Genomic DNA, 22,088 nt, shown 5'->3' with positions numbered 1-22,088 from the left:
TCCCAGAGGCTGTGGCAAAGAGCTCCCTGCTTTGTGTGTGTGAAGAGAGCGCGCGCGGGAGGAGAGGCTCCCCCGGCAGCTAACTTCTCCCTGTCCCCAGCCTTTTCAGCGCGCCTACAATGAAGGCTTTGATGGGGCTCCGCAGCATGGAGCAGCGCTGAACACATCAATATTAAAGCAAACTTCCTGCAGCCGTGTTGCCATTCAGCGCCGCCTGAATGCCAGGCGCTCTGTTTGTTTACGGAGAAGGGGAAGGATGAGCAGAGGCAGGGGCTGGAGAGCGCTCCCTTCCCTGGCTGCCGATTCCCGGAGATTTGTTCAGGTCCCTGGTTTGCAGCCCCAGATGTGCCTTTCAGCAGGGGGTTTTTTAACGCTCTTTTGAATGTGCAGCTTCCTGTGGCAGCAGAGCTGGGAGGGAGCAAGAGCTGCCTCCATGTCTGGGCGGCTGGTGGGCTCCATGCCCCAGTGGGAATCTGGGGGCAAGGGCTCTGCCCAGGGGAGGACCAGGAAAAGCTGGTCCCTGGCCAGCCTACGAGCTGTCCGGTCCCCACCCCCGCACCCAGCAGAGACTGCCCAGAAAATGCAGCCCCTGCTACCCAGGCCCGTAGAATAGGTAGGCTGCAGGTGACGTGGGAGGGGGCTTCGCTGAGCCCTCCTGTGCTGTGTGCACCGGGGGCCAGGCTGGCCCGCAGCCTCTGAGCGCCCTGGGCAGTGCTGTGCTTGCTGGCGGGCCCCGCAGCTGCCTGGGGTCTCGTTGCTGGGCTGGTACAGTGGCATGTGTTGGGGGGCCCAGGTGATTGTCCCCAGGAAACACGGGGGGCTCCCAAGCTGCACCTCTGCCAACACCCGTTGTGCTGCCAAGGGAGGAGGGAGGCGCAGCGTCCCTTTGTGTCCCCCAGTGAGGAGGGGGCAGGTGTGCCCGTACACAGCTGGACTCCAGGAGAGAGTCTGTGTCCATCCCTTGGCCGAGTCCCCGGCAGCAGCTCGCAGCCCAAGCTGGATCCACGTAGGCTGTGGCGGGGCCCTGCCCCGGGAAGGGTTTGTCGTCCGTCCTTGTGGCTCAGGCCTGTTTTCTCCCTGCAGAGTACGCGGAGAACATCGGGGACGGGAAGAACCAGGAGTTTCGGGAGAGCGAGCAGAAGCGGATCCTGGACCTGCTGGAGAGTTTCTGAGGGCCTCGGACCCAGCCTCGGCGTCCTGCCGGGAGGATGTAGCCGGTGTCACCGTGCCCCTGCCCAGCCCGCCCGCCCGGAAGTGACTTTTATAGGACACCAGCTCTTGCTGGGGAGGTTCAGATATTAAAGTTAATTTTTGTATTCCTTGGTGGCTTTCTGCGGGGGAGGGAGAGTTGCCGTGGCAAGCACTGGGCCAGGCAGCCTAATCCCTCCGCTCTTTCCCCGGCTGCCTGGGCTACGTCTCTGGCAACGTCAGGGCACGTGACGGCCTGGCAATGACTGCAGGCACCGCAGAGGGAGGTCGGTGCTGAGTAACAGCTTCCTTTCCAGGATAACCTGGGGCCTGGCCTGCAATGTGGGGCTGCCCTGGGCCGGCAGGGCTCCGCGCTCTCTGCCTGCGCCCTCCCGAGGCCGCCCGCCGGCCAAGCCCGCGCCTCCCCGCCAGCAGGAAGTGCCAGAAAAGGTTCCTGCTTGGCTCTTTCTTGCCGCTGCTGCCTGTCATCCCAAAGCAGCGTGCGTCGGCAAGATGAGCCCTGCCTCGTTCAGAGAGATTTGCATGCCGGCAGCATTCGTGTTTTATCTCGGAGAAAAATGCGTTGTCAGGGAAGCTTAAAGGCTTCCTTCAATCACGGCTTCCGGCAGCACCGCTAGGCATGCGGGCCTGGGGAGATGTTTGTTCCCCTTGTGCGTCGCAGGGGTGCATTGCCTGCGTCCTGCTGGGGAGGGTTTGGGCTCAGGCCCGGAATCCTTCCCTTTCCGCAAGCGGCCGGCCCTGGCCGTGGGTTCGAGACCTGGGAGGCCCCTTGTCCCTTCTTCACACAGCTGCAGCAGCATCAGAGACCAGGGGTGCAAATGAGGCACCACGAAGGGGAGAAGAAAGAGCAACGAGACATCACAGTAAGTAATTGCCACCTGCACTCCCTCCCCTCAGCTGCCAGACATGACAGGGACTCGTCTCCCTTCCCCGGGGCGTCTGGGGGCTGCCAGAGGCAGTGTGGGCACGTGGCATGGCCCCTGGGCAGAATGAGACCTACCTCCTGGGTCGGCTCCTGTGCCTGTTGCAGGGCTGGGCTCGGTGCCTGCCTGGGCCCCCTGTTAATTGGGAGGGTTACTTGGATTAATGCACTGGCATTGCTGAGGCTCACTCGCTCCAGCACCCGCGCTCAGCCGCACCGCCGGGAGCTCACTGCCCCGGTGCCAAGCATGCAGGTGCTGGTTGCTGAGCGCCATGCCCCGTTCATCCCGAAGGCCTGGGGCTCAGCAAAGCCAGCCCTGCCATGGCCACGGGCGGCAGAGGAGGCCCGGGGCTGGGCCGTGGAGGGCTGCCGGTCCTGGTCAGTGCTGCTGCCCAAGGCTCTCGGGCTCTGCGGGGCTTTGCGCCCAAGCCAAGGGCTGCAGCCAGGCGCATCCCAACAGGAGCAGCTCCTGTCGGGTAGGATAAAACCCAGCAGACTCCAGGAGAAGGCCTGACAGGATGCGGCCAAGCAGGGCCCTCGTCATGGGCCAGTGAGAGGCTGCCTGGGTGGGGGACCTGCCTCTGCTGCACTGACCGTGGTGGATGTCCACGCAGGCATCTCACGGGTCTCTCCTGCAGCGTCGCTAGGCCCAGGTTTCGCTTGGGAGCGAGGTGCACTGGCGGGGAGGCCTGTAGCCCAGGGCACGGCTCCTCCGGCAGGGCTCGTGGGTCCCCTGCCTCTGCCAGGGGATTCGAGGGGCTCCCAGCTCCTGCTGTACCCAGGCAGGCGGCAGCAGGCACGAGGCAGGGGGCTGGGGCCACGCTGGGAGCCGAGGCTGGCGCGTGGCAGGAGGCGCCGGAGCGTGCGGGGAGAGAGGGACCGAGCTCTGGCATCTCGCACCAGGCCGTGTTTTCTTGTCTCTGATTGTAAACAGATTTGACTAAAGAGGTAAATTAGAAGTTAATTAGAGGGAACATGATTGATGAGGCGCTTTGTGGGGAGCGTGAGGCGCCAGCCACGTGCTCTTGGGGGTGGGGGGGCCGGGGCTGCTCTCTGGCCCCCGAGTTCCTGCCACGTCACGAGTTTAGCGAGCTCAGGAGGTGAAGAGCAGCACCGAGCGCACCTCGCTTGGGCTCCAGCGCCCGCCCCGAGGGCTCTGCCGCCCTGACCGTGCAAGGGAGGAGGACTCCAGGGAGCGCGGCAAGTCTCCAGACAGCCCGGAGCCGCCTTCCTCCCTGCGTGGGGCAGCACGCTCCGAGCCTCGGCCTCCCTGGGGCATCGGCCGTGCCCCGGCAAGTGCTGGGCTTGCCCCCCATGTTGGTCGTGACCAAGGAATCTCCCCTGACACCTTTGCGCGGGGTCCTGGCAGCGCTGCACAGCGGGTGCCGACGTGGAGCTGTGTCACCTCTGCCGCACCGCTGCAAAGGGGCAGGATTGGGCCTCGGAGCCCCTCTCCCCAAGCCATGGGAGATGAACCCAAAGCGGCTGGTGAGGTCCTTCGTGTTTGGTTTCCGGCACTGGACGCCACGCTCGGAGCGCGAAGCCATCCTGGGAGCGAGCGGCACACCATGACGGCGCTTTGCTGCTGGGAAATGGACGGTTTAGGTCTCGGCGCTGAGAGACTGCAAATCAACGCGACTCTCCGCGGCTGCAGCCCTCGTCCATCTCCAGAGGCTTTCCTGGCGCGCTTGTATCTCTGCCAGCCTTGCAAAGCTGGCCAGGCTGATCGCAGCCGCAGCCATCTATTGTGTGACCGAGGACTGCTCCCTGCCAGCCAGGCTCTGTCCAGCCGTGTCTGGGACTCGGAGCATTTTGAGCCTTTCTTTGTGTGCTTGAGGGCAGCTATGGAGGCGGCTCCGATGGGGCTGGGTCTCTCCCAGGCGCCGCTGGCTCCAGGTTTCCAGCTTTTGTGGGCTTGAATGAAGACCGCGCTTCTGCCCGTCGTTGGCCCAGGCCCGGCTCTCCTCTGCACACCCAAGCCCACGGGCCTTTCCCCCTTGGCCCAGACCTGCCATGCGCTGCTACCTGTGGCTGCGCAGAGCTTCAGGCTGGACATGCACGCGGCCGTGCACCCCAACCTCGGCACGGCCCGGCACGGGTCACCCTGGGGCACCTTCCCTCAGCTCCAGACTCCTTCGTGCATGGCTCATGCATTACTGAAGCTCATCTTCCAGGCAGGTGTCCAGAGAGGTGGATGAGGAGCCCGTGGCTCCTGCAGTACCTTGCTCCGACGGTCTCAGACTCGCCACCAAACACGGCGCCTCCTTTCCAGCTGGAATCAACTTGGGCAGCGCCCTGCCTAGCCCCTGCCCTTTGCTGCTCCTCTGTAGCCGATCCGCCCCCAGCACAGCCATGTTTTTGGATTATTTTGCGGTTTCAGGTTCCTTAGAGCAGTGTGTGATGAGGCCGTTTCTCCACTGACATTCGTACCGTCCTTTCCCAGATCTGCCTTTTGCTTGTGCGTCTCCCCCGGAGTGGCCTGGGCTGTCCTGTGTCCGGGCCTGGATCTGGACACCCCCACTTTTGGGTTTGCTTTTATCCCGCTGAAATCCACCCGCGCTGTCTCCCGCGCGCTTGTCGCTGTCAGACTGTGTTTGTGTAACACAGTGTCACATCTGCAGATAGCGCTAATATTGCCCTCCTGTGAGACACACGGTCCTTTTGCAAATAATCTAACGCAGGATCCTCAGGCTTCAGAGGTGAAAGGGAAGCTTTTTAAGCAGGGCTCGCCGAGGCTTCAGACACGTATCCGAGCTGCGATGACATTTGTTCTGCCTGTCAAAAAATGAGCAAACCAATCTCCCCGGCTGAGCACGGAGCAGAGGCGGAAACGAGCCTGTCTGGCTCAGAGCAGGTGCCAGGTGGAAAGCCTGTGTCCACCCTCGGGCAAGCTCTCTTTCCCTTGTCCAAATGGCAGCCCGTGTTCACAGGGCAGAAGCTTTATCTTCCTGGGGCCAAGGCTGCTGGTGGGGGAGGATTAGGCCTGCAGGTCGTGTGCACGGCCCGAGCGGGGCTCGCAGGGGGCTGGCTGCCACAGCAAGGTTGTTCCCTGCAGGGGAGCGTGGGGCCTCTGCCTGTGACCGCACGGTGGGAGCAGGCCTGGGAACGTGACTGAGGATGGAGCTGTGCAGGGAACGACAGTGAAAGGGCCCTGAATGAAAACTGCTGGGGGGCTCAGGCCTGTCTCTGGCAGGCCCCTGTGCAGAGAAGTGGCAGGAGGGTTCGTCCAGGACCAGGCTGGCAGGCGCTCCATGAAGACGGGTCTGCTGGCACAGCCACGCTGATGCTCTCCTTGCAAGTTTTTCCAACACCTGTGCAGGCAAAGCCACAGTGCAGATGCATCCTGGGGAAAGCGGCAGGGCCATGGCAGCCTGAGCTGTTCTCTTGCCCCCATCACTAACCAGGCCCTGGTGCCTGCCAGGCACCTCCCTCCAGCAAAACCAGCCTGAGAGAGGCACCTTGGACTGGGCCTGGGCGTGCGAGTCGGAAGCGATGTGCCCAACCAGTTCACCAAACCTTGGGGAGCCCAGGCAAAATAGATCTACATGGATTTGTATCAGCCAAGGAGCTGGCCTTGCGTGGCTTTGCTGGGATGCCCAGTGCAAGGATCTAGTCCTGGCGGGGCTGGGCGCATGGAGCCTGCTCCTGCTGCTGCTCTTAGCACTTAACTTCACATCCCAGTTTCAGGCCAAGTCAGAAGGGCACGAAGCGTTACCTGCACCAGCCCACGTCTGGAGCAAACAGCAAGTCAATGTCCGTCTTTGCAAGCACCACTCCGTGGCCACTCAAAAACAAATCCCCGCCAGCTTTGCCCATGCGCAGCCTGCAGCTCCACATGCCCCTCATGCAGCTGCCAGGTTTGGTTCAGCTGCATGCAGAAATGACCAGTGGTTCCTTCTGCGGGTGCTCCTTTTGGTGAGTCGAGGCACCTGAACGTGCAGCACTGGAGGGGGTAGAAATCGCCAGCTGAAAGTGGTCAGGTAGGCTTTAGCGCTGGGGCCAGGCTGCCAGTTTGTTCCAGTGGGACTGGGCAGCGGCTGTGGTGGAGGGCATAGGTTTGGGGGGAAATGCGTGCAGACAAATGGACCGCTGCCGCACACTGCAGTCACTGATGTCCAGCAGCAGAGCATCACAAAGCAAAAGGAAAACCAGGCTCTCCTTTCCCCCGTGCAGCCAGCTCTGGCTTTGGCAGCCGCGTGACGAGGGTGTTCAGGCAGGCAGGCAGGCGTTGGGCCCCGTTCCCGGCATGGGGAAGTTACGGCCGTGGTGACAGGTGAAACCTTCCAGCTGTACCCAGATGCAACGACGGTGGGAGTTTCCCCTCTCGTTTTCTGCTAGGCCGCTCACCCTGCTCCGCAGCACACTTCTGCTCTGTTTATCATCCTGCTGGGGAAACAGAAAATCCTCTGGAAGCAGAACTGAATTTGGGCACTGCGTCTGGAGAGTCTCTGGCATTAGGAGAAATGTATGTGCTCTTGGCTTCCTCGTGGCATGATTTAAACGTATTCGATTATACAATAAAAGATCTTAGCAGGTTTCAGCCATTTAAACGTAATTATGCGACATCAGTATCCAGATTCTGAAGACAGATCATTAGTAGGGATACCACCTGGGCGTCCGGCAGTGGGGAAGTGGCAGGGGCAAAGCATCCAGCTGAGAGAGGTGACGGGACTGGCAGGGAATCCGAGTGCTCAAAGGCCTGGACTGGATGAATGGGCTGAGGCCCTGCTGAGCACACTGCAGCACTTGCTCTCCAAGTGCGTAAAGAAGGACATCTGTATCCCCATTTTACAGATGGGGAAACTGAGGCACCAAATTTTAACATGGAGGTAAGTGGGCAAGCAAGGCACAGGCAGGACGCAGGTGCCCATTATCTGTGGGTGCTGCGAGTGTGGGCTGCTGTCAGGAGACCTCCGTGTTTGCTGCGCCGATCCTGCTCCGCGAGCGTCCAGTGCCCGGATCCCAGGCTGGTGTGGCTGTAATCTGGCTATCACCCCGGGGCCAGGGCATGGAGCTGGGCAAGCCGTCTGGAGTCAGCCTCTGGGAGATGCGTGATGCAGCCCCCTTTGAAATGGGGAAACGAGGACCTGCCAGGAAGGGGCTGTGATCGGCAGCGCTGGCCCCACGTCGGCTCCCACGTGCTTGGGCTGAGCATCCATCCAGGAGCTCCTTCAGCTTTGCTTTTGCTGCTGCTGGGCGTCTGATGTTACAAAGCGAGGCCCTTCTGAACTGCACCCAGCTGCCGAGCCCCGAGACACAGAGCTGCAAGCTGGCCGGGATGATCCATTATTGCACTGTCTGTCTTTTTTCCCCCTCTGCTTTTAACTCTAGAGGGAGTAATGAACTTGAGCAGAGATCAATGCTTTCTGGCCTGTTCTTATGTGGGCTTTATTTTGACATGTGGAAAACACTGCAGAATGTAGAACTTTTTTAAACCTATTGATTTGTAACGTGGGTATTAGACAGTGTAACTACCGAAATAGTCTGCAGTGCTCTTTTTAGCTTGACCTCCGGGGACCCTGCCGTGCAGGGTGGTAATATGAAAAATACTCTTGCTGTTTCTGCTGATGGAGGCCCGCGGAGGTGAAGGTGAAGAAAGACTGTGTTTTTGAGTTGGATTTAAAGAATCCTTATAGAAAGGAAGCAGGAATCTGTTGCCTCTTGGGGGGAAAAAGGCCAGCTGGCATCCTCTGGCGTGGCTGTTTTTCTGGAGAGGGGGGATCAGACCGGCCTCCGCATAGCGTCGGGAATGAAGGCTGCGGTGGGGAAGCCACTTGAAGAGCTTGGTATTTAAGTTGGACGTAGGCTGCCTTCAGGGTCCTCTTTGCATTTTAAACGTTGCTGAGTAAGTGTATAAATCGTATCGGTCGCAATGCCGTCATCTCAGGCCTGGTGTTGACTGGTCGCAGGGGGATAGATCCTGGGGAGCTCCGCTGGCTGCCAAGGGTTTACCTCCGGGGTTGCACACGTGGAAAGGAGCGGAGGATCCTATTCATGGTGTGCGGTGACTTCCCTGGCAGGAAAGCGTGACGACTGCCCACGTCCCTCCCGGCAAGCGCAGGCCTGGGCTGTGCCGGCCTGGTGACTACGTCCCCACTGCCACTGGCCACAAAGTGGCTAAACGGGTGTGAGCACCCCTGGCCAGCACGCGTACGGACTGGGCAGCCCAGCTGGCGATGCCACGTGCTCTGCGCAGACTTGGATTCGGAGCCAAGCCCTGCAGCCCGTGGGAGGCGTCCTGAACTGAGGATTTCGGGATCAGGCCCTTGTTCCCCCCAGCCGGGTGCGAAATCCCTGTGACAATAGTCCCTGCAGAGCAGCCGGGCTGAATCCAGCGGCTCCATTGTGCCCTGCGCACCGCACCGCCTCACAGTCACTGTGTCTGGCTAAAGCAAACGGAGAGGGGTGAGTTATTGTCAGGGGTTGGGAGACTCTAAATAATGTTGCCTAATGATCTTATTATCTTCTTTCATGATAAATAATTTATTTTCCACGGTGGGGGGAGGTCTAGCTGAGGGCCTCACTGCCTATAAAACATCGTAATGAAATCATCAAAATAGGATTTACCTAGATTATTGCCTCTCAGTAATATACAGTGTATAGAGGGTGCTTTGGATCTCGAATTAGAGCCTATTAAGCTTTTTATTATGAAGGGGAGCTTGGTGGACTTGTGATTTGTGACACGCGTTCAAACTTGCCTCCCTGTCCCGATGCTGCGTGCGTGCAATGCAGGTGAATGCTGCACGCGCCTCCAGCGGGCACGCTTTGCCTGCTCGTGCCCCGACGGGGCGGTCGGGGCATCCCTCCCGCTGCCAGAGGCCGGGCCAGGCCTGACAGACGCCCCTCGGCTACCCGGCTCCAGGGCTCTGGGCTGCAAGAGGCCTGGCACAGGCGGCTGGGCCCGGGGTCGGCCCGCACGGGGCGGAGGCGGCTGGCCTCCTTGCCCACTGGTGCGTGCACCGGAGCAGCAGCCCGTGCTGGTGGCAGATGGCGGTGCACGCGCAGCTCTGGCTCTGAGCAGCAAAGTGCTCCCCGCAGGCCCGTGCGCTGGCAGCAGTGTCTCTGGGGCGGGGGAGCCGAGCTGCTCCCTCCCACCCCTTGCCAGCACCAGGGCAGCATTTGGGCCCGAAGCCAGGGCTGGTGGGAAGGTGATGCGTGGAGAGGGGGGGAGCAGGGGGGATGCGGTGCTGGTGCTGTCTTGGCCCCGGCAGGCACAACTAACCACCGACCTTGAACCCGCGCTCCAGATCCGCAGGCAGGGCCTGCTCTGCGCCTGGCTGGCTCTCAGGGGGGGCTGTTTCCCCCTTTCTGCTGTAGCTGGTGCTGGGGGTTGTAAGGGCTTCCTCGGAGGCACTGCGTAGTGCCAGTGCCAGTGCCAGTGCCCCGGCTGGAGGAGCTGGCGACTCTTGCTCAGGGTCAGACCCGTGCCGTAGTCGGGGCAAGAAGGCATTTAACCCCGTGGCCATCCTGGCATGGAGCGGAGGGGGTGCCCCCCCCCCCCCCCCCCCCCCCCCCCCCCGCCGAGCGCGGCTGCTCTCTCCCTGGAGCTTTCCAAGCGCGCACGGGGGTGCGGGACCGGGCTGCTGCGGGGCGACGAGGGGCGAGCGCTGGCGCCGGGCGCGGGGCCGGGGGGCGCAGCAGGCGCCCGGGCCCGGCTCGTGGGGACCCGCCGGCCGCGCGCTCCGGCACCTCGGCCCCGGCCCGGAGCGGCGGAGCTGCCCGCCCGGCCCCGCCCCGCCCCGCCCCGGCCGGGGGGGGCGGTGCCCCCGTCGGAAAAACTTTGCTGATAAATCAAGCGGCGGATCCCTCCGCGGCGGCGGGAGCGCCGCGGCCGCAGCACCGCCGCCGAGTCCGCGGGAGGGGGAGCTGCGCTCCGCTCCGCTCCGCAGTGCCCGGCTGCACCAGGCAGCGCCGGCAGCGCCCGGCGGCAGCGGCGGCCCCGTCCCTCGGCGCCGGCCGGCCGGGCAGCATGGGCGCCTTCGGCCTCGCGCTCCGGGTGCTGCACTGCCTGGGGCTCTACGTCCAGCTCGGCGGCTGCTCGCGGCCGCCGCCCGGGGAGAGCCACGTCCCGGGCAGCGGTGAGCGGGGCCGGGCCGGGCCGGGCCGGGGCGGGCGAGAAGTTGCCGGGCGGCGCGGGGGCAGCCGAGCCGGAAAGTTGGCGGGGCCGCCCGGGGCGGCGCGGGGGCAGCGCGGGAAGTTGCGCGGGGCGGAGGCGAGCGACGCCCCCGCGACACGGGCCGCTGCGGGAGCCGGGCGGCGCCTCGGTGCCGGCCCCGCGGGGCTCCCGGCGCGGGGCCCGGGTCTGGCGCGGACCCCCCCCCCCGGGGGTGCCCGGCCCGGGGCCCGCTGCAGCGACTCGCTCCCTCGCAACACGAGCCCTTATTAAGGACACCGAAGAGCCGCGGAGAAGTGGGTCATGTATAATAAGCCATTTGTGTTCAGTAGGTGAATACCAATGTGATGAGCGCGGCGCTGAAACGGGGTAAATCGCTGTTTCGCAGATGGGAGCTCGATCATTGCACCGCTGGCTGGCACCGCCGCCCCCGGCGAGCGCGGGGACGAGGGGCCCGGCGTGGCCCCCGGGCAGCCAGGCCCCGCGGTGCTCCGCGTGGAGGGGAAGGCCTCTGAACCCAGGCCGCCCCCGCTCCGGGCAGCGGGCCCCGCGGCGGCCCCTCCCCGCCGCCCGCAGCTCGGCCCGGTGGCGGGGGCCGCGGGAATGCGAGTGCTGCGCGCTCCGCCCGCGTCTGCCGGGGCTAGGGGCCGTGGGCCACCGCCTCCCCCGCTGCGTGCCACCCGCGTGGCGGAGAGCGGCTGCCTCCGGGCTGAGGCTTAGCTCCAGCTCGGGCCGGGCCTGTGTCTGCGCGCCGGCCGCTGCTCCGTAGGCCCGTCCCTGCCTGCTGCAGGCGGCGTGGGGCGGCGGGGCGAGTGGCCGCGCCCGCGGGCCGGCCGCCGGGACCCGAGAGCCGCGGCCGCGCTGCGCCTTTGTCTCGGCCGCCCGCGATTGCTCTATCAATTACTTCCACAAACACTTCCCAGTCGCCGGGGTTTTCTCAGGCTTCCTGGTGGGAATTCGCCATCCGATTTGCCTTCCCTGCCACTGCGCTGCCGGCGTTGAGCACGATTACTTCCGACACCTCTCCCCATCGCCCGCCGCGCTCCTGCCCCCGAAGGAGGCTGACGGGCGACGGGCAAGACGCGGGGATTATTGCGCTGGGACCGTGACGGCGAATTTTAATCGCGAGCTTCTCGGTGAGCGAGGCGGCGGAGCAGAGCCGGCAGCCGGGCTTCTCGGCGGCGTCCGTGCCGTCTGGGGCCTGGAGGGGAGAGGGAGCTGGGAAGCCAGGGGCCTTTTCTCCTGGCTTCTGCCCTGCCCCGTCTGGGCGGTCCTGCTTCTGGTTCTCTCCCTCTCCTCTTTGCCGGGGAAGAGCCTTCCCCACGCAGTGCAGTGCAGTGCAGGCTGTCCTGGGCCGCCTGCAGCCCCACAGCTCGGCCCATGCCTCTCGCTCTTCGCCTGGCTCCACATGTGCGTGGGGCAGCAGAAGCCGCTGGTGGTGCTTCTTGCGGGGCCGCAGGGTGCTCCAAGGCAGGCCAGGCCTGGGCAGTGGTTTCCCCTTCCACCTTGCTTCTATCCCTGAGTCCTGGGCCACACGCCTGCCATTGCCTTTCCTTTGCTAGCACTGAGCCATGACACAGAGCGGGTTTGGCCCTTGGGGTCCCGCCGGGGCTGGGGGCCCTGCTCCAGGCCCCAGGAAAGCCCTCTGTGCGGCTGTGAGGGGCACGGCCTGCAGGACCCCCGCCTCGCCCGGGCTCGCCAGGCTGAGGATTCCCTCCCCTGGAAGAGCCCCTCTCAGCAGGGACCGGGACGGTTGCCCGGTGCTCCGTCCAGCAGCAGTGAAACGGGCTGCGAAGGCTCCCGCGAGGGCAGCAGAGACCCCCCCGGGGCCCACGGCAGCCGGCCCGCGAAGGTGCAATACTACAAACACCGGCAGGCGCTGGGGTCAGTCCCAGGCCCTGGCAGGGCAAGCGCTGGCCCAGTCTGCGTCCTCCAAATGACTTGGCTTTTCTGTTGCTAATTTGCAGCAAAAATCTGAGCTAATTCGGCTCCTTGTGTGACAGTAAGTGGGGTCAGAAAAACGACCGTTCTCTCCCCGCTCTGGAAACAATGGGCCCCCCCGTCGCCCGGCGGCATTCACCGCGCTCCTGCAGCTTGACACTTCCATTCGCGAAAGGGCAATTGCATAATTACTGGAAGGAGCCGACGCGTCTCGTAGCGCGCGGGCCCGTGCCATGAGGCCGGCGCAGCGCTGGCCAGATGGGCTGCGGGGCAGCCGCCGCCCCCCGCCTGCCAGCTACGACGTGAGGACTCCTGGCACTTCGCAGCACGGACGGGGGCGCGGAGCCGGCCCCCGGGACACGCCGCGCCGGGCGCCACGGGCACGTCTGGCGCTTTGCTCCCCGAGTTTGCCAAAGAAAGCAGAATTCCCCTGGACGTCTCGGTCTGCGCGGCCCGCCGAGGCGGCGAGCGCCGTGACACCGCTGCTGCTTTCCCCCGGGAGCGGGGCGCGCTGGCAGGTGAAGTCAGCTGTCAGGAGAGCGTGTGCAACAGCTGAGGGCCCCGATCCCGGCTCGGTTGGGATTTTTGCCGGTGATGGCGCTGGGAAGGGGACTGCTGGGGCCCCAAGAGGAGCCTCGTGCTGCAGCCCCGATTCATCCCTGTTGCTCTTCTCCTGCAGCTTCAGGGGTGGATTTGAGCCTTGCAGGCTGAAGCTGGAGCTAATTTGCACTTGCGCATGTGTGTGTGCGTGCGTGCATGTGCGTGTGCCATGAGATTATTGCAGTGGGTGACTGGCTGGTTCCGGGCAGGGCTGGCGCACCAGGGCACAGAGACCCAGCACCTGATGGGCCCGTCGCTGCCCGAGCTGAGGGCGCCCTGGTGGGCTGTGGCCATCAGAGCCGTGTCCTCTGCTCACGCGGGTGACAGGGCCATCGTGTCCTGGCTTGCTGGGACCAGGTCCGAGGAGAGCCGTGGGCTGTGTGCAGGTGCTGGGGGAGCTCTCCTGTGCCAGGCAGCGCGGAGGTGGAGGTCGCTTCCCCCCGGTGCACGGCATGAGGACGTAGACGCAGGACTACACCCGGCTTGCGCCGAGGCTCTGCCTTGCTTCCCAGTGTTTGTGAGTGGGGCAGTGGGGGTCTGGCACGGAGGGGCCTGCAGCCCCTGCTGCAGTGCTTGTGTCCTGAAGGCCTGTCAGGAGCGCCGTGTCCATGGCTGGCTGCCCTCGCTAGCACGTCCATAAATCACCGTGCACTGGCCTGCAGAGCCCCACGGCCTTTGCCACACCGCTGACTGGCCGCGGAGGCTGGGGCAGGCAGCACTTTTTTGCCTGACACACTGGCAGGAAAGAGGAGCTCGGCTCCTCCTGCAGCACCGGCTGTTGGTGTTCAGCTGTGCGCCCCCAGCCCTTCCCGAGGGGGGGTAGAGTCGTCGGGGTGCATGCGAGCAACGGGCCCCGGGCTGCGCCTTGCATGGGGTATTGCGCCCAGGTCGGGGCGGTGCGCAGAGCATCGCTTGTACGATGGCCCTGGCATGGGCATGGCATGTGTGTGTGCACATACCTGTGCTGCTGCACCAGACTGGGTGGGAGCATCTCTCCCCCCTGCAGCCAACCCCCAGGATGGGGGGCAAAGCCCCTGATCTCCTGTTGGCCACATGCAGGGGCCTCGCCTTCCACGTAGATGTGCAGACGTGGCCCAGGCCAGGGTTTCCACTGGGCTTCTCGGTGCCTGGGGCCCTGCAGAGACCAGGTGCTGCTGCAGCCCTGCTCCTGCTCCTGCTCCTCCCCGAGGTAGTCTGCCTGCCCCGACCCGGGCTTCTTCGCCAGCCCTCGGCTGCCACGCGTGCTCGGTGCTGCACGGTCACACCTGCTGCCAGAGCCAGGGCAGGCACATTGCTATCCCCGGTCTGCCTGGGCCACTCGCCGCTTTGGAGGGGGTGGAAGTGGGCCAGGCCCTGTCCGGGAGCAGAGCACCCTGCAGCCAGCCAGCCCTGTGCTGTGCCCGCAGCTGTCTCCAGCAGGGTCGGCCTCGTGCCCTGATTTTTGCCTTAGCATCCAAGGCAATAGAGCCGAGCCGTGGGCCCTCAGCGCGCCCCTGCCGGGTGCTGGGCCCGGGCGGCCCCCCGGTGCGCGGGGAGACGCGGGCGGCCCGAGCCAGACGCGCGTGATTGACTGGGCTTGTAATGGCTCATCGGGGTAAATAATTCGCTGAGCGAGCCGGAGCTCTAACGAGGTAATTAATATGCCTTTGCAAATGGCCAATACATATTTAATCGCCCTTCAAAGCAGGCTTCCTCAAATATTAACCTGCCTGGGTGCCTGTTTGTCTGTCTATGCTCCGGCTTCCCCAGGACCCGCCGGGCGCTGCCTCTCGTCGCCGCCAGCCTCCTGGGCTCGTGTGTGCCCATCTTGCCCCTGAACAGCATCCCCGTGTGCTGCCTTTCCCCCAGGTCTGTCCTCATCAGCCCGGGAGCCCACGAAGGCCTGGCACCGCTCGGGGTGGGGGGAAGCCTGCGCCCACCGGGAGCGGGAGAGCAGGGCCCTTGCTGCAGCGGCTGCGGGAAGCCCCAAGCTGCTCCCGGGCCTGCCCAGCACCTCGCCTTGTCCCCGGCGTCTGCCCGCGCCTCGCCTCCCTGGAGAGGAGCTGGCCTGGGGGAGCTCCGGGTTTGCCGGGCTGCCCAGGAGGCTCCTGCTCCCCACTGCAGCCCGCCGGCCTCGCGTGGGTGAGGGGCGCGGGCTCTCGGTGCTTCCCCTGCGTCCCCGCCGTGTGGCCATGCCGCGGCTCCGCGGGCGGTGGGGTGGGGGCGCCCCACGTCTGGGAGGCCCCCGGACGGCCGGCGCTGGTTGCTCTGGGCGCTGGGCCGCGGGCCGGGAGAGGGCCCGAGGCCCACGGCGGGACCCCCGTCTCGCCTCCCTCCCAGCCGGCCCAGCCCAGCTCCCCGGGGCAGCTCCCGCGCCGCGGCCGTGCTGCGCCGCCGAAGAGGGAGCGGAGGAAGGCGCCGGGAAACGGCCGCACCGGGGGGCTGTGCCCCCCCCCCCCAGCTCCGCCGGCCCTAACAAGCGGCGCTGACGAGCCCGGAGGTCGCCCGGGCCCCGCAGCCATTCGCGCCCCGGGCTCGTTCCCCCGCGGCCGCGCTCGGGACCTGCCGGCGCCGCGACTGCGGGGGACCCGTCATGCCTGTCCCCGCGGGGGCCGTCCTTCCTTCCCCTCCTGCTCGGGCAGCCGGGGGACGGAGCCGTGTCCTTGCCGGCCCTGGGCTGGGTGAGGGCCGGGGCCGGGACGGGGCCGGGGCGGGCGCTGGGGGCGGAGGGCACCCGGCTGGTCTCGGTGGCGCGAGGCTGGCGCGGGGTGGGCAGCAGCCGGGGGTCACGGGGCGCTGCGTGGGGCAGGGCCCAGGGCTCTCGGCCTTGGCTCCCGCCGTGCCCGCTCCTGCTCGCCGGCCCGGGGCTGGGCGCGCCGCAGCAGCCTGTGCGTCTGCGGCTCGGGGGGCACCGAGCTGTCCCAGCAGGCGCCTTCAGCTCCGTTTCTCTGTGCTTCCCCGTTCAGTCCGCTTTATTTCCCCTGATTTTTGTTTCCGGGAAGATTTATCGATCCTGATTTTCTCAGTTTATGACAGCGAGCGGGCCATAAACCACTCCGTGCAGCCAGCCCATTAAAGTCACTCCGGCTTCTTCCCTTTGTCTAAGGACGCGGCGCCAATGTCCGCGGGGGGGGCTCCCCGGGGGCGCGTGGCACCTGGGAGCAGAGCCCGGGGCAAGGCCGGAGCCGGGGCTCCAGTCCCGTGGCGCTGCCCCGCGGGGCTCAGGGCCCTGCCGCGCGTCCCGTCCTCGCCCCGCCGCCCCGTGGGACTCGCCTGTGCCCGCCTGCGAGCTCGGGGTCGCGGGCAGTGGCCTGGCACCACGGCCTTGCCAGCAGCCCTTGCTGCGGGGGCCGAGCGCAGGCCCCCTGCCCTGCTGCCCCGGGCGGACGAGCCAGCGCGGCTTCGCTCCCGCTCCGCGCCGCGCCGCGCTAGCGCGGCCGTTCCTCCTCCGTGCCAGGCCCGGGCGGGTCCGGCTGTCCGTCGCGGGCACGGGCCGGCCGGGAGCGCGGCGGCCGCTGCCAGCCTTCAGCCGCGCGCTGGTCGTGGGCTCACCGCCGACAGCTCGAGCCGCCAGGCCCGGCCCCGGTGCGTGCGTGACGGTCAGGCCCTGCTCACGGGCGCGGACCAGCAGCTTGCGGGAGCCCTCGGGCTTCCGGGCCTCCCGCAGCGAGGCGCCCAGGCAGACCCCTGCTCCGCGGGCCGGGTCGCGGCTGCTCAGCCCGGTGCCGCAGGGCTCGTGCTGCTTCCCCGTGAGCAGCTGGGGTCACTTCATGTGATTTCGGTGGCCCGTTGCACCGCCAGCGGCTGAAGACAGAAGCCGCACGTAATTTGCACACCTGCCGGCTGGAAGGGCTTGGCAGGAAGGACTCCAAACCTTGGAGCGTGTGCTGCCGGGCCGGCGAGGGCTGAGCACGTCGCCCCGTGCCCGCCGCCTCGCTGCGTGCCCCAGGCGGCCCGGTGCAGCCCAGAGGCGCCTGAGACGGCAGGTTTCCACCCGGTTTGCGGCACCCCTGCGTGCGCGTCTCGTGTCCGGCGGCCCCCGGGGGGGGGGGGCTCTGGCTGCGCGCCGCTGCTCTCCCTGGAGGAGAGGTCGGGGCACGCGGCCGCCGAGGCCGGCCCCGAGCATCCGGGCAACGCAGCCTGGGGCTGGGCCGCGCGGTGCGCCCTCCGCACCCGCACCCGCACCCGCGCCGGCTCCGGCACGAGTCGCGCGCGGCCGCCGCGGGCCGTGCCGCCCCTTCACCCGCAGCCGCGTCGCGCTCGGGCCGGCCTGTCCGCCGCCCCCGGCTGTAACGGGGCTGGACGCGACGGGGGCGTCCTCGCGGGGGTGTGCCGACCCCGGGCCACGCGGCCGTGCGTGGCCTGGCCTGGCTCGGCCCCTGCGCCGTGGGCTGGGTGCGCCCCCCCCGCACGTTGCTTCTCTCCCCCAAAGGAAGGGGAGAGCCTCTTCCAGCTTTGCAGCCACTGGGCGTGAGCTGCCTCCTCCGGCAGCCCCGCCCGCTACCGGGGACGATAGCCTGCCGGTGGGGCCTGTCCTGGCACGGGTGGCGCCGGGTGGCCCAAGCCTCTTGGCCAGCTCAGGCCCTTCCGGCTGCCCATGTCTGCTGTCCGAGCGGCCACCCCGAGCCGGCATCTGACGCCATCGTCCCCGCGGGAGGGGGACAAGGGAGCCGAGGGGAGGGAGAGGACTGCTCCCCTGCGCCGCCTCCGCGCCGGCCACGATGCACCTGCCCGTTAAGCCCTCCACCGCCCTTCGCCGCGCGTTTCTGAGCAGCCCCTTACACGGTCTCGGCTGGGCCCCGCGGCCTGGCGCCCCCCGGGCAACAGCTGGGCTCTTCGCACGAGCGAGCCCCGGCAGGGGCTGGGGCGGCGCGGGGCCGTCGCCGCGGCAGCGAACGAGACGGGCCAGCCTCGTGCGGCTGCAGGAGGAGGAGGCCGAGCCCCGGGGTTAATGAAGACAAGCGCTGCCCAATTAAGGCCTGAAAGGAAGAAGATGCTCGGTTCAATCGAGCCCTTTCCCTGCCAAATCGCAGTCCGTGGGAGCCGCTTTTAATTGTCTTGCTGGGCGTGTAGACGTGGGCGCGAGGCGTCCCGCGGCCCAGCGCCGCGCCCGCTCCTTGCAGCCCGCCGGGCGGGGGCCGCTCCCCGACGGGAGCCCCAGCCCGCGGGGGACCGCCTGCACGCCTACCCGGGACAGCCCCGCGCCGGCCCGTGCGCCGCGGATGCTGCGCCGCGCGGAGCGGAGACGAGGGGCCGGCGGCGCCCGGTTTCTGCCCTCCTGCCCCCGGGAACGGGCCTCCGCGCTGCAGACCCCGCTCCGCAAGTGACTGAGCTCTGCCAGCCGGCGGCCCGCGGCGCTGGGCTCCTTCCGGGAGCTTCCAGCCCCTTCCCCACGTTGCCCAGCCCTGGAGCGGGGGCCGGGGGCACCGGCAGGCCCGGGGGGAGAGCGTGTGCGAGGGCCGCGGGGGCTGGCAGGACGTGGCGCGGGCGGGAGGCCACGCGCGGCAGACCGGCGGGGGGGGCTGCCCAGTGCCCGGCCCCCGGTCCGGCCGCCCCCGGGCGCAGGAAGGGAAGCAGCTGGGACCTGGGCCGGTCTCCCCGCCAGGCAGCGAGCTGAGGGCGGCAGTGCAGTCGGCGCTTAATAGTTCCGAGGTAATGGCCCCAGCGCTGCTGTGTCAGGACCAGGAGCACGGACGTTTGCCGTGTGTTGCCCGGCACATCGCGTCCTCCCGCCGGCGGGTGCGGGCCCCGGGAGTGGGGGGGGGGGCTGGCGTGGAGCGTGGGCGCCTTCCCGCAGGGCCCGGAGCCCCGGTCGTTCCCGGTGCCCCGCAGGGGGGCCCGGAGGCCGGCTAAGCCCCGGATGCTGCATTTCCCCGGCGAGGAAGGATTAAAGGCAAGCGATAAGCGTGCGGGATTTCCCGGGCCCCGGAGGGACGGGGAGATACTAAAGGCATTCACTCCGCCGTCTAGGCTGGTGACGAGGCAGTTCTGGGACGGGCCCCCGGGGCGGGGGCGGGGGCGGGGGCGGCGCGGGACACCGGAGGGACTGGCTCCGGAGCCGGCGCGGGCAGGCGGATCCGAGGTGCGGGCCCCGAGCCGGAGCCGTGCTGCCTCACGCCGGGGCGCCCCCCTCGTGTCCTGGCTCGTGGCGCGCGGCGGGACGGCTGCGCCCGGGGAGCCGGGGCTCGCTGCCGGCGGTGACAGCAGTCGTCTCCCCGGAGGGGACGGGAAGAGTCCCGGGGCCGTCTCGGCGCAGCGTGTGTCGCGAGTGGCGGCCGGCGGGGACGTGCTTTTCGTTTGGGCTTCGGCGCGGGCAGGGACGTGGGGGCGGCAGGGGCAGGGTCCCGCTCCGGGAGGGGGACCCGCTGACCCCAGGGCCCCCTGCTGCCCTTTGCGGCAGGGCACCGCCTCCTCCCGGGAGCCCGCGGGACGGGTGCGATGTGAGGCTGGAGCTGGCTCCGCTCCCCGGGGCTGCGCTGCGCTGCGCTGCAGGGGGGTTGCAAAAGGAGCCCCCAGCTCAGGGGGCCAGGGCGAGCAGGGTGGCTCCCGGGGGTGGGCGAGCTGGGAAGGGCCCTGGGCTCAGGGCAGGCCCGGCGCGGGCTGCTCCCCGCCCCTGCCCCGGGCTGTCTGGGGGGAGCGTGCGGAGCGCGGGGGGGCTGGGCCCTGCGCGCCTCACCGCCGCCCGGCTCTCCGCTCTGTGCCCCGCAGCCCTGTTCACAGAGACCCCGCACGACATGACGGCCCACGCCGGGGAGGACGTGGAGATGGCCTGCTCCTTCCGGGGCAGCGGCGCCCCCTCCTACTCGCTCGAGATCCAGTGGTGGTACGTGCGCAGCCACAAGGACTGGACGGACAAACAGACGTGGGCTTCCGGCCAGGTAATGCCCCCGCTCGCCCCCCCGGGCACGCATGCCCCCGGCTTTGCCTCCCTCGGCCGGATCGTCCTGGCACACGGGCCGCGCCCGCTTGTCCTCCGCTATCCGCTCCATCTCGCGCCCCCCGGCTCTCACCCCGGCGAACAGCTGTCTTTATTCCTCTTTCTGTTCACACCGAGATAAGGGCCAAAGAATGGGAAGGCAGCTTTAGGTATTTTAATGAGGCTTTATTCTTGTGTCTTTGGCAGGGCGCTGCTACCGGCATTACCATAAATCGAGAGAAGTGTCAGGGAAATGCTATCGCGGGAGAGCAGTGCCGGGGAGCGGGGGGAGAAGCGGGGCTCGCAGCGCTTTGCGGCAGGCTCCTCGGGAGCAAGCCGAGCGGCACCCTGCCGGCCCGGAGCCCTGGGCCCGCAACGCGGGGGTCCCTGCGGGGGGGGCACGGGCAGCTGCAGGGGCCCCGGACCCCTGGACCACAGCCCTGCAGGGGATCCGTGCTGGGCACCCGGGCCCCCCTTCCCCAGAGCAGGGGTCTCTCTCATCCGCCTCCTCCTCGGCTCGCTCGTGCGTCTCTCCAGCTCCTTCCCTGCTCCGGGCCTGCGAAGCAGGCATTACGGCGGGGGCGTGAATTAGCCTGATGGGTCCCCCCCACTTCCAGCCAACTAATGGGCTCTCTCCTCTCCCTCCTCCCCACAGCTAAAAGCATCGCAGCAGGAAGACGCTGGGAAGGACGCGACAAAAATAAGTGTGAGTTCTGATAATGACTTCTCGGGAGGACTTGAATCGAGGGCACAGCTGCAAGTTTTCTTGCTCTCCGCACCGCTGGAGCCCAGGGGTTGTCCGCGCCGGCCTGGGGGGCTGCTGGTGCCAGTCTGCGAGTGTGGCCCCCGGGGAGCAGCTAAGTGCAGGCGGGAGTCGCTCCGATCTGCAGCTCAGGCCGTGCTCCTGCGCTCCCCGAGCTGGGGCCGGGCTGTGGAGGGGGCGCGGGCCACGCGTGTTTGCATTGTGTGCGGCCGCCCCGCGGCGGGCGGTGCCCGGCGTCGGACTCGCGCGCCCGTGACCATGGGGTCGGTCCGTCGCTGCCTCGCTCGTTGCCAGGGCCCGGGCAGGGCAGAGCCGGGCGGTGCGGGCCGGCGGGGGGTCTCCAGCCGGGGCGCCGGCCCCGGGCCCGTCCCGCGCTTCCCACGCGGCAGCTTCCTGCTGCGGGACAGTGCACCCGGGGCCTGATCCTGCCCGGGCCCCGCGCCGCTCGCTCGCGGTCTGAAGAGCGGGAGCCCACGCTGGGGGAAGGCCGGGCTGCTGCCCCACGGGCGGGCCACGCCAAGGGGCATCCGCCGTGCGGGGCCCTGGGTTGGGGTCAGGGCTCCCGCGCGGGACACCTGACAGCCGGCATCTTAATTTGATTTCTTCGGGCGCCTCAAGAACAAGTTTCCACCAAGGCGGAGATCATCTAATTTGCGGAGCGGATTAGCAGTCGAAAGCCGTTTAGGCTCACGTGCGCGGAATGAGGAGACACTAATTAGTTAAATAAAATAAATGCTCTTGGCCTCCTGCTGCCTCCCCCTCCCTGGCCGGGCTCGGATGAGCGCGCAGCGACGTGACGAAGCCCAGCTTCTCGCCCCGCCGGCGAGCACGGAGGCGGCCCGGGGCCTTCCCCGCTGGGCGAGGCCGGCGGCCGGCGGGGCGGGCTGGAGCCTCGGCGCTGCAGGGGCCCGGGCCCCGGCAGCCTGCTCCGCGTGCGCTGGGAAGCTTTTTAGAGGAGAGGTTGTCACGGCAATGCGGAGACTTTCGGAAATGCCCCCCCCCCCAGCCGGTCGCAGGGCTCCGGGGGCGAGCGTGTGCCGGGGCCGCGCTACCGGCCCGTGGCCCTGGCCCCCGGCTGCAGACGCCGGTCATCGGCCAGTCCCCGACCGAGCTCGGGCATCACCCGCGGCGCCGGCGCGGGGCCGCAGAGCCCGGCGAGGTGTGGCGGGAGAGCAACCCGCTCCGCACCCGGCTCCTCGCGGGGGAGCGCGAAGGGAAGCAGATGGAAAAGCAGGGAAGGCTTGGGGCGCAGCTGAGTGATCCTGGGGTGGGGTCTTCTATTTACTCCACAATTGCGTTTTTCAGCATAATTAGGCAGTTAATTGCATGCCTGGATGTAATCGGTGCATTTGCATGTGTAACTATGATTTATTTCCAGGCAGGCTGGGCGTGACGTGACGCTGCCTCCGTTTGCAGCCCATCAGGGCTGTGGGGGGAGAGGCTCGGTTGGGAAAAAAGTGGATTTCCTGCTCTCCCCTCCTTATTTTAAATGTCCTTGATTATTAAACGTTGAGCAAAGTGGAAGGAGAAAGAGCAAAGAGGCGGCGGCACGAAGCGCCCCCATGAAACGCGCGTGCCAGGGCAGGGGTAAATCGAGGGAAAGCGGGCGGCAGCATCACGCGGTGCGGAGCAGCGCGAACCGCTT

General features: G+C 67.3%; 2 protein-coding genes across 3 annotated transcripts in view; both read left to right on the top strand.

The window, feature by feature from the left end:
• Positions 1 to 1,316, top strand: part of CTNNBL1 (catenin beta like 1) — a 63,423-nt gene extending 62,107 nt beyond the window's left edge. Inside the window, exon 16 of the mRNA XM_090020680.1 lies at positions 1,084 to 1,316. Within this exon, the coding sequence (XP_089876806.1) occupies positions 1,084 to 1,172 (89 nt within the window). The 3' untranslated portion in view covers positions 1,173 to 1,316. The remainder of the gene's footprint in view (positions 1 to 1,083) is intronic.
• A 354-nt stretch (positions 1,317 to 1,670) lies between these two features.
• Positions 1,671 to 22,088, top strand: part of VSTM2L (V-set and transmembrane domain containing 2 like) — a 23,522-nt gene continuing 3,104 nt past the window's right edge. Inside the window, exons 1-3 of one of the 2 annotated variants that reach the window (XM_090020683.1) lie at positions 1,671 to 2,072; positions 19,473 to 19,642; positions 20,336 to 20,386. In XM_090020683.1, the coding sequence (XP_089876809.1) occupies positions 1,829 to 2,072; positions 19,473 to 19,642; positions 20,336 to 20,386 (465 nt within the window). In that variant the 5' untranslated portion in view covers positions 1,671 to 1,828. Of the gene's footprint in view, positions 2,073 to 9,930; positions 10,210 to 19,472; positions 19,643 to 20,335; positions 20,387 to 22,088 lie in introns of those variants that run through there. The other variant, XM_090020684.1, reaches the window with a different exon arrangement.

This window comes from Crocodylus siamensis, chromosome 10 (genome assembly GCF_052110815.1).
Source record: "Crocodylus siamensis isolate JL-2025a chromosome 10, ASM5211081v1, whole genome shotgun sequence".
Classification (NCBI taxonomy): Eukaryota; Metazoa; Chordata; order Crocodylia; family Crocodylidae; genus Crocodylus; species Crocodylus siamensis.
Note: the sequence above shows the minus strand (reverse complement) of the source record. Positions and strands in the feature narration are given on the sequence as shown.